This window comes from Sebastes fasciatus, chromosome 13, assembly GCF_043250625.1.
Source record: "Sebastes fasciatus isolate fSebFas1 chromosome 13, fSebFas1.pri, whole genome shotgun sequence".
Taxonomy (NCBI): domain Eukaryota; kingdom Metazoa; phylum Chordata; class Actinopteri; order Perciformes; family Sebastidae; genus Sebastes; species Sebastes fasciatus.
In genome coordinates this window covers 25,606,543-25,620,133 of record NC_133807.1, presented here as the reverse complement: position 1 = coordinate 25,620,133, position 13,591 = coordinate 25,606,543, and the positions used below count along the sequence as shown (strand labels likewise).

Genomic DNA, 13,591 nt, shown 5'->3' with positions numbered 1-13,591 from the left:
AGGAAGCATGTGCATGACAGTGATACAGACTTCTGTGGGGTGTATATCATGCCTCATTTATTGATATGTATCAACAAAAACAGACAATACTAAGAACTATGGGCAAACAAAAATGGAGACAAACAAATACAAAGAACATAAGTAGTTAAAGGAAAAAAACAAAAAACAAAAACAAAAACAAAACAAACATGCAAAACGTATGTGTTTCTGATGATTTATTTATCCTAAAAAAGCAAGCAAATGAAGCAAAAAGACAACACGGATGTCGCTGAATCTCTTGTTCAGGAAAAAAAAACATAAGCCCACCCAGGTGCACGCTGGTCCTACCTGCCTACCTATATAACCACAGGTGCCCACTGTTTTACCCAATTCATAAACAAAAGAAATACCAATTACGCAAAAAAACTAAATATACTAAACAAGAAAATAGTTAAACCAAACAAATATCAAGCAAAAGAAAACACTATCAGAATTGAGTCTAAATAAAGCAAACATCTAGAATAATAAATCAAACAATACTACTTATTATTAGTAAACAACAACTAAATACTAACAACAAATGAATAACTCCTACACAATGTAATCTAATATTTTTTGGATGTAGCCTGTGAATTTACTATCTTCAGATTCTAATATTTCAATATAATTTGGGAATATATTTTAAAAATGTGGGTCTGCAGCTGGTGGACACAGTAACAGCAACGCTTTTACAGTATAAACATAATAGTCCTACAAAAGATATAAAATAATTTTACAATTAATACTTGAAATGATGAGGGATCTTGCAAATGACAAGGTAGTACAAATACTTTGTTGTTTAATTTGTTTTACCTCTTTACTTAAGATTTCATTAAACTTTTTACAAAATGAACCAAAACACTGACGACGAGGGAAATCTTAGATTAAATATAATAATGAGAATAAATTTAATTCATACCCTCTAAACTAAAAAGAAATCAAACACTATTACTAAGCTTGTTTACAAGATATTTAGTCAATGCTATTTTTTTTAATTGAATCTGTGTCGGAAAGCTTTTGATTTTAATAAATGCATTTTTGGGAGAAAATAACTGCTGGCAGCCTGCCCACCCTCCAGCACACGTCACTCTGGACATTTCAACTTGCCCCCTCTGGTGGGCGCTACAGACCACTTTACAACCAGTACAACCAGTAATACCAGTGAACAGTTTCTTTCCACAAACCATCACAACCATGAACAGTTAATTCAGCCACATGAAGTCTCAGAGCAGTCCTGTGCAATAACCCTGCAACACTAAACCACTTTACTGCAGATACAAATTATTTATACACACTGACATCAACACGCACATGAAATCCCTTTACTAAGCAGATTCACATGAACTACCTCTGTTCATAATAGCTATTACATTAGCCATGAAATATTTATCCCAGTATACCTTGCAAATATATACAGTACCAATCATACCACAAACATGCAGTTCACAGTCTTGTGCAGACAGTATACTGTGGTCGTTGTTCATTGATGTTGTAGCCTATATATCTATTTTCATACTTACCTGCTTATATGTAATAGCTTTATGTTTATGTTTGCACATTCTTGTTTAGCTTTGTTGTCTTGTGTCTATATTTCTTCCACTGTATTTGTTGTTGTCACTATGTAAATATACTGAGAGCCACTGGGAACAAGAGTCAAATTACTTGTGTCAACATAACACAGTTGCCAGAGGTGTTTGTAATATTTTGACCAAGGACGACTAAATAACAATATAACCTTCATGAAGGTAGGATTTATTGCATTGTATTGATGTATTGGAATGCAATATATTTTGCTAGGTGTACCTAATAAACTGGCTAATGAGCGTACTTGGCAAATAAAGTTGATTTTTATTATAATTACTTTATCTCAATCTTATAAATGTCATAAATATAAGAAAATAGAAATATATACCTGAAAGTAACCAATACATGTATTATTTTTTTTCCAGTGGTGGAATAAGTACTCAGATCTTTTACTTAAGTAAAAGTACAAAAGTATTAACATCAAAATATACTTAAAGTACCAAAAGTAAAAGTACTCATTATGCATTATGGTCAATCTTAGAAGCATATATATTATATTATTATTTTGTGTACATCACTTTTATGTTGCAGCTACTGGTGGTAGCTTAAGCTATAATAATATATTTTAATTGATTAATTGATTTATATGTTGTATTAATAACCTGAATATGCAAAGTAAATAGTAACTAAAGAAATGTAGTGGAGTAAAAAAAGTAAAATATTTGCCTCTAAAATGTTGTAGAGTAGAAGTATAAGGTATAGCATAATATGTACTAAAGTACAAGTAGACCTACCTCAACATTATACGTACAATACTTTAAGTACTTTATAAGTACTTAAAGTATTATACGTACAATACTTTAAGTTAAGTTACATATTACATAAAGAAATCTTTTTATTTAAAAAAACAAAACAAAAAAAAAACTGTGCAATCTCAGTCAGTTTGACAAGAGAGGTTGATCCATTGACTGTACAGAAATCTCCCAATATAAGTCCTGTTCTGTCCAGTCCTGTTCCGTTCAGAGCATCAAAGACATTTTTCAGAATTTCTTTTCATCGGACATTTTTTTCCCAACATCTTTCAGACTTTTTTTTCAGATCTTTTTTTTTTATTTTGACATTTTTCTGACTTTTTTTCCAAGGACATTTTTTTCCAAGGGCATTTTTCAGACTTTTTTTTTTTTTTTTACATTTGTTTTACTTTTTTTCAGACATTTTCAAACTTTATTTCTTTGGCGTTTTTTCTGACTTTCTTTTCCCCGACATTTTTCTGACTTTTCTTTTCAGACATTTTTCAGTCTTTTTTTCAGACATTTTTCTGACTTTTTTTTCCAGACATTTTTCAGACTTTTTTTTTTTTGGACATTATTTTTCAGACATTATTTCTTCCGACATTTAGAGAGACTTTTTTTTCCAGACATTTTTTTCCCAACATCCTTCAGACTTTTTTTTCAGATTTTTTTTTTTTATTTTGACATTTTTCTGACTTTTTTTCCCCGACATTTTTCTGACTTTTTTTTCAGACATTTTTCTGACTTTTTTTTCCCGACATTTTTCTGACTTTTCTTTTCAGACTTTTTCAGACTTATATTTTTTTGGAATTTTTTTTTCAGACATTTTTCCAGACATTTTTCAGAATTTATTTTCATCAGACTTTATTTTCAGATTTTTTTTTCCAAGGAAATTTTTTTCCAAGGACATTTTTCAAAAAAAAATTTCAGACATTCTTTTCAGACTTTTTTTTTTTTTTACATTTCTTTTACTTTTTTCAGACATTTTTTAAATTTTATTTCTTCGGCGTTTTTCTGACTTTTTTTCCCCGACATTTTTCTGACTTTTTTTTCCAGACATTTTTCTGACTTTTTTTTCCCGACATTTTTCTGACTTTTCTTTTCAGACTTTTTCAGACTTATATTTTTTTGGAAATTTTTTCTTCCGACATTTAGAGAGACTTTTTTTTCCAGACATTTTTTCCCCAACATCTTTCAGACTTTTTTTTCAGATCTTTTTTTTTTGTTTTGACATTTTTCTGACTTTTTTTTCCATAGACATTTTTCAGACTTCTTTTCAGACATTTTTCAGATTTTTTTTTCCAGACATTTGTCAGACTTTTTTTTTTTTTACATTTTCAGACTTTTTTTGCCATGGACATTTTTCAGACTTTTCTTTTCAGACATTTTTCAGATTTTTTTCCAGACATTTTTCAGAGTTTTTTTTCCAGACATTTTTCAGCCTTTTTTTTTTTTGGACATTTTTTTTCAGCCTTTATTTCTTCCGACATTTTTCTGACTTTTTTTCCCAGACATTTTTCCAGACTTTTTTTTCAGACTTTATTTCTTCCAACATTTTTCTGACTTTTTTTTCCCGACATTTTTCTGACTTTTTTTTTTTCCCGACATTTGTAAGACTTTTTTTTTCCAAGGACATTTTTCTGACTTTTTTTTTTCCCGACATTTGTAAGACTTTTTTCCAAGGACATTTTTCTGACATTTTTTCATTCTTTTTTTATCAGCTTTTTTCAGACTTTTTTTTTCAAAGGACATTTTTTCCAAGGACATTTTTCAGACTCTATTTCTTCCGACATTTTTCAGACTTTTTTTCCAGACATTTTTCAGACTTTTTTTTCCCCGACATTTTTATGACTTTCCTTTACAGACATTTTTCAGACTTTTTTTCCAGACAATTTTCAGACTTTTTTTTCAGACATTTTTCAGACTTTTTTTTCCAGACATTTGTCAGACTTTTTTTTCCAGACATTTTTCACTAAAAGGGCCGATGGCTGATGCAAAATAAAAAGCATTTAATTTATTCCAGCAATCCAAACAATACTATTTTATCTTAGGAGCTGTTGCTAAGTGTTTTAGTTTCAGCCTTTTTAATTTATTTTTATACTTTATTTTTTCCCTTTTTTCAAGGTTGTTTTCATACATGCAATTTACAGTTCGTAATTACAATAGTTTATAAATCAATATTTAAGTAGATGAGCTTATAGGCAAACTCATTAAGTACACTAGAGAAAACAACTTCAACATTCAACATTCAAAATTGAAATAAAATTACGAAAATAAATAATAATAATAATAATAATAATAATAATAATAATAATAATGAAAAGAAAGAATAGAGTTAAAAAAAACCACAAAAAAACCCACATACACTTACCAAAAAAACCAAAACAATAATAATACAAGCCTTTTTAATTTAAAGACCGATCTGGCCACTTCTTCATTGGCCACTTCTGTGTTACAAGCGATACCGGAAGTTGTTGGCAGGGAACCCTCTTGTCTCGGTAGTGATGACACGCAGCAGCAGCAGCTAGTGATGGGAATTCCGTCTCTTTTTAGTGAGCCAGATCTTTTGGCTTAGCTCACCAAGAAGAGCCGGCTCTTTCGGCTCCCAAACGGCTCTTCGTTTTACCACTTCTGCCTTTTATAATTCAACCAAATTTAGCGCTGTTTTGACCTATGATTAGTATGTGTGCACATATATCACTTAAATTATTCAATATAATTATACTAAACCTTATAATTTCCAGAATACCATAATTTTACATGCTGCTTCGTTTCCGACTGTCACTCATCTTGTCTGCTATTCGCGCACCGCACTCCTCTCTCTCTTTCTCTCCTCCTCTTCCTCCTGCTCTGTACCTGTAGACCGTCAGCACGCCGCACACCCCCACCTCTCCCTCCTTGATGGTATGATCCTTGTCTGTCATCACCTGATTGGTGGCACGGTCGTCATTAACACAACATTCAGTCACAGTCAATGCATGGAGTGCCCGTGGCTAGTGATGGCGAGATGAAGCTTTATGAAGCACTGAAGCTCTCCAGCAAATTGGTTCGCAAAAAGGTTAATCTCACGAGGCTTCATCTGGGCTTCATATGTACACGAAACCACCTATCGGTCAAATAGAGTAAAACAGGCAGATATATTCCCGATATGTGGCAGTGGTTTAACCGGGCACAGGGCAGTGAATGTGCTTGTGTAACTAAAGGAAAATGATAGATGGGAGACATTATTATCGTTTTTATTCAGGAATAATAAGTTCTCAACTGTATTTTGGCTTCGGGCATCTTCAATGAAGTCATTTGTCTAAAACGATACAAGCCTCGATACGCGTTTCACAGAAAACTTCATGCATTACTGGACACACGCTCCGAAGCCTCGGCACAGCACATAACATCACTACCTATGGCGCGGAGAAGATCATCATATCATTCTGCCTTGAATTCATTTAAAAAAACAAAAAAAACAAAAACGGCTCTCGGACGGGAGCCGGCTCTTACCGTTCACCTAAAAGAGCCGGCTCTTTGAACCGGCTCGTTCTTGACCGACACATCACTAGCAGCAGCAGCATCAATTCCAGCTTCTTCCAGAAGTTTCTCTCCGCACGATATTTTCAGCTTTGCAACGACGACACACGGACACTTTCCTTTATGAACGCGTTGTTTCCACGTTGTGTTGGTTTAAGTTAAGTGGACATTTTAGGCTCTTCATCTCAGCAGTGAAGAAGAGTAGGAAGGAAGTTGTCTACGCAGCCAGTGAGACAAGAGAGAGAAGCTAACCTTGACAGTTAGCCAGCAGGCTAACAGCAGCAGTGACAGACAGCTGTGGTGCAGCCTGGTAGTCTGACCACCACACTGGACACATGCTGGATGTGTTGTGAAGGGAAACTGAAGCACCTGGGCTGACCATGTTTATATGAAGAAGAAGAAGAAGTGACCGGTTTGTTGACAATGGGTAAAGATTACTACAAAGTGTTGGGGATAGCCAAAGGAGCCTCTGAAGAGGAGATCAAGAAGGCGTACAGAAAACAGGCCCTGCGCTTCCATCCTGACAAGAACAAGTCTCCTACTGCAGAAGATAAATTCAAGGAGATAGCTGAAGCCTATGATGTCCTTAGTGATGCCAAGAAGAAGGACATTTATGATCGTTTCGGAGAAGAAGGTGAGTTTACTCCACTACATCTCTTTAGTTACTATTTACTCTGCAGGTTATTAATAGAACATATAAATCAATAAATCAATAAATCAATTATAATAGATTATCCAAAATGTAAGTGGTCAATCAAGAAGTTGTTAGATTTGTCTTTAAATTAAAAAGGCTTGTATTATTATTCTTTTTTTGTGTTTTTTTTATCTCTATTCTTTCTTTTTATCATTATTATTATTATTATTAAAAAATTTTTTTTGTTTTTATATATTTTTTTAACTCTATTCTTTCTTTTTATTATTATTATTATTATTATTATTATTATTATTTCTTTTCCTAATTTTATTTCAATTTTGAATGTTGAAGTTGTTTTCTTTAGTGTACTTAATGAGTTTTGTCTATAAGCTCATCTACTTAAAAATGGGTTTATAAACTATTGTAATTACCAACTGTAAATTGCATATATGCAAACAACCTTGAAAAAAGTGAAAAAATAAAGTATAAAAAAATAAATTAAAAAGGCTGAAACTAAAAAAACTTAGCAGCAGCTCCTCAGAAAAAAATAGTCTTGTTTGGATTGATGGAATAAATAAATTAATTAATTTGTTTTGCATCAGCCATCAGCCCTTTTAGTGACATTTTAATTTGAGTATGCATGCGCAGGTGCTTCTGTTCTTGCAGGCTTCACTTTATGTAATATGTAACTTAACTTAAAGTATTGTACGTACCATGTTGAGGTAGGCCTTCTCGTACTTTACTACATATTATGTTATACTTTAAGTTTATACTTCTACTCTACAACATTTTGGAGGCAAATATTGTACTTTTTTTACTCCACTACATTTCTTTAGTTACTATTTACTTTTCATATTCAGGTTATTAATATAACATATTAATCAATTATAACTTAACATTTAAGTGATGTACACAAAATAATATAATATATATATGCTTCTAAAATGGACCATAATGAGTACTTCTACTTTTGGTACTTTAAGTATATTTTGATGTTAATACTTTTGTACTTAAGTAAAAGATCTGAGTATTTATTCCACCACTGGAAAAATAATAATACATGTATTGGTTACTTTCAGGTTTCCATTTTTATATTTATGACATTTATAAGATGAATATAAAGTAATTATGATAAAAAACAATTTTATTTGCCAAGTACGCTCATTAGCCAGTTTATTAGGTACACCTAGCAAAATATATTGCATTCCAATACATCAATACAATGCAATAAATCCTACCTCTCTCCACAACTTGCATGTGGTGTTGTAGTTTGTGCCACTAAGTTACTGTCTCATACAACTTGTTATCTTTAGCAATGCATGCATTTGCACTTTCTAAGTCTATTAAATGTAGTTGATGCATCCTCATTGAAGTTTCTGTCATCTTTCTACACCAGTAACCAGACAATGAGGAGGTGTGTGTGTGCACAATAGGTTTGGCTGGAGAACCTGCTAGAAACAACGAGTTCTTGCCTGTCCTGTCAGTCTGTCACTGGAATGATAATTCTGGTTTAACCTGCTCTAAAATGCTCTGATTTGTTGCCTTTAGGCTCATATGTTACTGCCTACTCTACATTCTTACTGTATGGGCAGGGACAGAGATAGATATGTGACTTTTAGGCGTTAAAAAGCAAAAAAAACGCTTACTGAATTTATTCACTTTCATTGCTCACAGCATCATCATTACTAGTCTTGCAACTTTTCATCATTGGTTTATGCATTGCATTTTGTTGGGATCAATAATTTACTGGAAGAAATTAAACATAGTTGAGCACATTATTATTTAGTTTATATTTATTTTATTTATACCAGCAATATTTTGGTACTTGATTGATGACAAAAACAGATTACTTGCAGAGTAGAATTTCATTGGTTTAATTGCAAACGCTTTAGTATTTATTATAAGTTTCTTTTTGCAGATACTTTCCTACCCGAGCCTGACAGATCCTGGGTTTATTAGATATTTTTAGAGAGTTTAAAAAGTCTGACAAACGCCATTCGATATTAATTTTTTAACATAAACACAATGTTTGTTAACAATCTTTTACATTTGGTTATTAGAGAATTGTGGACAAACTATGTAATGGTGACACTGTTTCTAAATCACCTCAAACACACTTCTAACATGCAATCTCTTGTTGCCTATTAGATGATATATACGCAGATTAGGGCTGTCAATCGATTAAAATATTTCATTGCATGATTGTCCATGAATAATCGCAAATTAATCACACATTTTTTTCTGCTCAAAATGTGCCCTTTAAGGTACAGATATGTTGGCTATTCTTGTATATTATTTAAACACTATTTCCTTCTGTGCTCTGATGTTTGCTTCAGGATTAAAGGGTTCAACTGGTGGTGGTGGAGGTGGAGGACACAGCGGTCAAAGCTACAACTACACCTTCCACGGAGACCCTCATGCAATGTTCGCAGAGTTCTTCGGTGGCCGCAGCCCTTTCGATCATTTCTTTGCACAAAATGGGGAGGAAGACATGGACATCAACGACCCCTTTGCGCCGTTTGGCATGGGAAGAATGGGTGGCATGGGCGGATTTCACAGGCCCTTTAAATCCCACCCAGGAGGCCCTCGCAGAGCACACGAGAGGAAGAAGGACCCGCCTGTGATGCACGAGCTGAAGGTGAGCCTGGAGGAGGTCTTCTCGGGCTGCACCAAAAAGATGAAGATCTCCCGCAAGAGACTGAACCCGGACGGCTGCACCATGCGTAACGAAGACAAGATTTTAACAGTCGACATCAAGCGTGGCTGGAAGGAGGGGACGAAAATCACCTTTCCCAAGGAGGGGGATGAAACTCCCAGCAACATTCCTGCAGACGTGGTGTTTGTAGTTAAAGATAAACCCCATCCAGTGTTCAGAAGAGAGGGCTCAGATATAATCTATCCTGCAAAAATATCACTCAGAGAAGTAAGTGAACACTGATGTCTGTAAATATCACTCACATTCATTTTTCTTTTGATACTCTTAAAAATATTGTTTGTTCCAATAACATTTTGTCTAAAGTAGGGCTGTCAATCGATTAAGATATTTAATTGTGATTAATCGCATGATTGTCCATGATTAATCACGATTAATCGCACGTTTTATCTGTTCAAAATGCACCTTAACGGGAGATTTGTCAAGTATTTAATATCCTTAATGATCAACATGAGAGTGGGCAAATATGCTTTGAAAATGGCAATGACAGTTTTTCCTCGCCAAAATTTAGCGTAAGTTTGAAGCGTTATTTAACATCCTTCGTGACGAGCTAGTATGACATGGTTGGTACCAATGGATCTTACGTTTTTTAGTTTCATATGATACCAGTGTCTTCAATCTAGCTTTAAAGCTGAACCCGCTACAACCTCGAGAAGATCAATTGTGTTAATGCGTTAAAGAAATTAGTGGCGTTAAAATGTTAGTAATGTGTTAATTTTGACAGCCCTAGTCTAAAGATATTGATAATCATCCATTCTCTCTCTGTCTCTCTCCAGGCACTGTGTGGATGCACAGTCAACGCCCCGACACTAGACGGCCGAACCATCACTGTGACCTCCAGAGACGTTGTCAAACCTGGAATGAAAAAGCGAATTTCTGGAGAAGGGCTTCCTCTATCCAAGTGCCCCGAGAAGAGGGGCGACATGATCCTGGACTTCACAGTGAAATTTCCTGATAAACTGGGCCAAACCACACGAGATGCACTCAAGCAGATTCTTCCACCGTGACTTGAAGTGATAAAAAGTTTGCCCCCAAAAATCTAACAAGTTTCCAGCAGCCACACTCTACTGTGCAATTTAGTCTGGACGATTGAGGCTCAGGGCAGATTTGGTTCCAGCTGAGTTTAATTTTACCATCTGAACACCAAATCCATTTTCTTACCCGGCAACTAGTCAGTTAAATGGGTGTCTTAAGACTGAGAGCAGCTTACATTACATTTTGTGTGTGCGTTCAGCGGAGGTTGAGTAACAGTGTTAAGTAACAGCCTGCTACAGTGTCGGATTTAAAGAGGAGAAGTAAATAGTGCAAAGTATAAAGTGTGTACATAGATAATGATACAAGGTGTCATGTGATAGGTTATGGAGTTTTTTGTTTTTTTTAATTCACTTTGAAATGTAATCTAGTAAGGATTTGTTTTTGGGGAGCCAGCTAATTTACAATACCTCAGGTGCAGTGACGCATGCTTGAATGTAGCTTTAACTACATTACTCAGCAGGACATGATTTTTGGTTGCCTTTAAGGCTTAAATACAGTGTGGAAAACATTGGATCTGATCCTTTGTATCAGCACCAGTACTGACTATATGAAGCAGATCAGATGTAACTGATCAACGTTAAATACACTTTGTTTGTCCATTCAGTAGGGCTGACCCAAATGCTTCAAAGCTTCGACTGTTGCCATGGTATTCCACCTCCAAATCACTATTCAAATGCTTCATTTTTGAATTATCTTTTTTTTAAATATAGGTATTTAACAATAATGTAGAATTCTCCAAATAGCCCGTGAAATAAGGAATAATCCCACAACATTATTAATTATTATATATATTATTATATATAATATTTGTAGTTATTATCAGACGGATGTCGCTGTTTGTTGTGCGAACATGTCAGCCTGTTGCGCTGCGAAGCTTCGGGACAGCCCTACTACAATTCAGTGTTTCAGTTATCTACCCTCAGTCAAAGTGGGCCGCCAGTTTTTGGGCCACAATATCATAAATGATTAAAATATGCACAAGCCTAATAATAATGATGGATGGATGTTTCCAGTTATAATTAATAAGAGATATTAAGTTATGTGATCTTGTGTAAAAATGATTCCAATGAGTTGCAGATTTAGAATTTAGGAAAGAGCACTACTAAGTACTTTGTATCTTCAGATTTTTGAGTTTAGAGAGAGCAAAAAGTCAGATTGGTGTATCCCTGGTGTTTAAGATGGCATACTTTGCAAAATGTTTACTTTTACCTTATTTATCCGGGAGTACACAGCTTATTACTTGTGTAAAATATCGGCGGGAAGACTTTTTGTGCCAAATAATTGTCCCTATGTAATTATAATATATGTGTGTGTGTGTGTGTGTCTACAAGTATGTTGAGAGCATGTGTGTATCCTGTTACGTGTGACTGACAAACTACCAAAAGCTATTTACAACATTCGTAACCTTTGAGGGTGCTTAACCCACAGTGTGGATGATATTTAATTTCCTTATTGCTCTGTTTGACTTCTTAAAGACAGTGAGTTTATTTCTTTTTTTTTTAATACCCAACATTACGGAGGACGGAACCTTTCAAGATAAAAAAATAAATGAATAAATAAATAAATGACTTGTTAAATAAATAAATATGTCATTAAATATAGCAAAATAATATTAAAAATAGATGTAGGCATTAATTCATTGATAAAATGTGACATAAATTGATATTTCTGTTTTAATTTGCTTCTTTATTTATTTATCTTTTTGTTAATTCCCTTATTTATTATTATTCATTTACTCTTCTGTTTATTAATACATCAATAAATACATACATTTAAAAATTAAATTAAAAAAAAAGGAAAAATAAAACGTAATTTAGAATTAATACAAAAATAAATAAAGAGGCAAATTAAAACAGAAATAACAATTTATATGTCACATTTTATGAATTAATTAATGGTTACATTTATTTTTTATATAATTTTTGCTATATTTAATGACAATTATTTTTTTATCGAGTCATCTATCTATTTATTCATTTTTTTTGGCAGGTTTTGTCCTCCATACAACACGGCATCAGTCTGTTCCCGGCTAAATATTGCAGAGATGTGAAAATAAGTTTAAACCCCCGACTTAAAGGCCTGAAGAAAATATTTTTGTTTAATTATTTTGTCTTATATCTGTTATAGCTTGTACCTGACAGCATTCGCTCCAAGATGTGCAGCATCTGGAAATATGAAGTTTCACACTAAATATATTGAACTCTGTCATATTCAGCCTCGTGCACCTCTGACTGCAGTGATGAAGGAAGTTAGTTCATTTTCACATTTTAAGTTGTTTTTTTGGTGTTGACTGCTCCTGCTGGAGTTTTAAGTTTTTAACGTGGTTTAACGTGAATGTAGAGATGCGTTATCTCTGTAATGTGTAACTTTTTTTGTTTAAAAAAAAGGATATTTACTTTTTTTCCCCCTTGCAAACGTTTTTCCTTTTTAAGGGAAAAGGACATAAACATCATGTTGTTTTATTTCATGTTTATGTTGTTTTGAAATGCCTCAGGTTGGGATTCAAGATATTTTTAACAACAAAGCTTTTATGAATTGATAATGTAGTGGACATTTTTAATAGACCCTTCTTATGCTGTGATGATTTGCATTTCCACATTAAAGAGACTGGCAAATATCTAATCAATTATGGCCTACATGTTTAGTTATTGAGGACATTTCATGGTAGTCTTTAACATCCTGTTATCATATTTGACAATTGAAGATTCAAGAAAAGTTGTCAGTTTTTCTTCATATGTCTGCAGTACTTTTTTAATTTATCTTTAAATTATGATTATTTTGTTTACAAATTTAAGTTGCGGTGAGACTCAGAGCTGTGATCTAACTGTATGCAACATGGTCTTGTAGCAAAATGTGACGGCCTGGATGGAGAGCTTAGTTTCACTGGCAGTGTAGGAGCCAAATATTAAAAAGGACAAATTAAACCTGCAGTAGGCAACAATTTTTTGGCATCATTGGGAAAATAATTTCATAATAACCTTTAAGCATTTTGTAATTCAAGTGTTCTGAGTGAAAACTAGACTTCTGCCATGGATGTATAAAGAGAACTGGATACAGCGTTGGAGGCGGGGCCCTTGTTCATTCCTATGAAAGTTGCTCAGTGGCGCTTGAAGCCTAAATGGCTCGACTTCCGTCTGGAAAAGTACCCGGATCTTGGGCACGTGGAACAGTCACATGAATCTCAACGTCACGCCGTGGTCACGGCTTGCACTCCAGCCTCGGTCTGGGTCTCATTCACATGAACGGAGGAAGGGAAATAACTCTGGATTTGGCCATTAGTTCATTTTACAACTTAAAAAACAATTTTTTTTAAATAAGGGCTATTAGAGTATTCGTACTGGGAAGTTGATTCAC

General features: G+C 33.9%; 1 protein-coding gene across 1 annotated transcript; it reads left to right on the top strand.

Moving 5' to 3' along the window:
• The first annotated feature begins 5,878 nt into the window (after positions 1 to 5,878).
• On the top strand, positions 5,879 to 12,863 carry dnajb1a (DnaJ heat shock protein family (Hsp40) member B1a). Its single transcript, XM_074656423.1, has 3 exons — positions 5,879 to 6,489; positions 8,826 to 9,412; positions 9,979 to 12,863. Exons 1-3 carry the CDS (start codon positions 6,279 to 6,281, stop codon positions 10,207 to 10,209), a joined length of 1,029 nt encoding a protein of 342 aa, XP_074512524.1. The 5' UTR covers positions 5,879 to 6,278; the 3' UTR covers positions 10,210 to 12,863.
• The last annotated feature ends 728 nt before the right edge of the window (positions 12,864 to 13,591 follow it).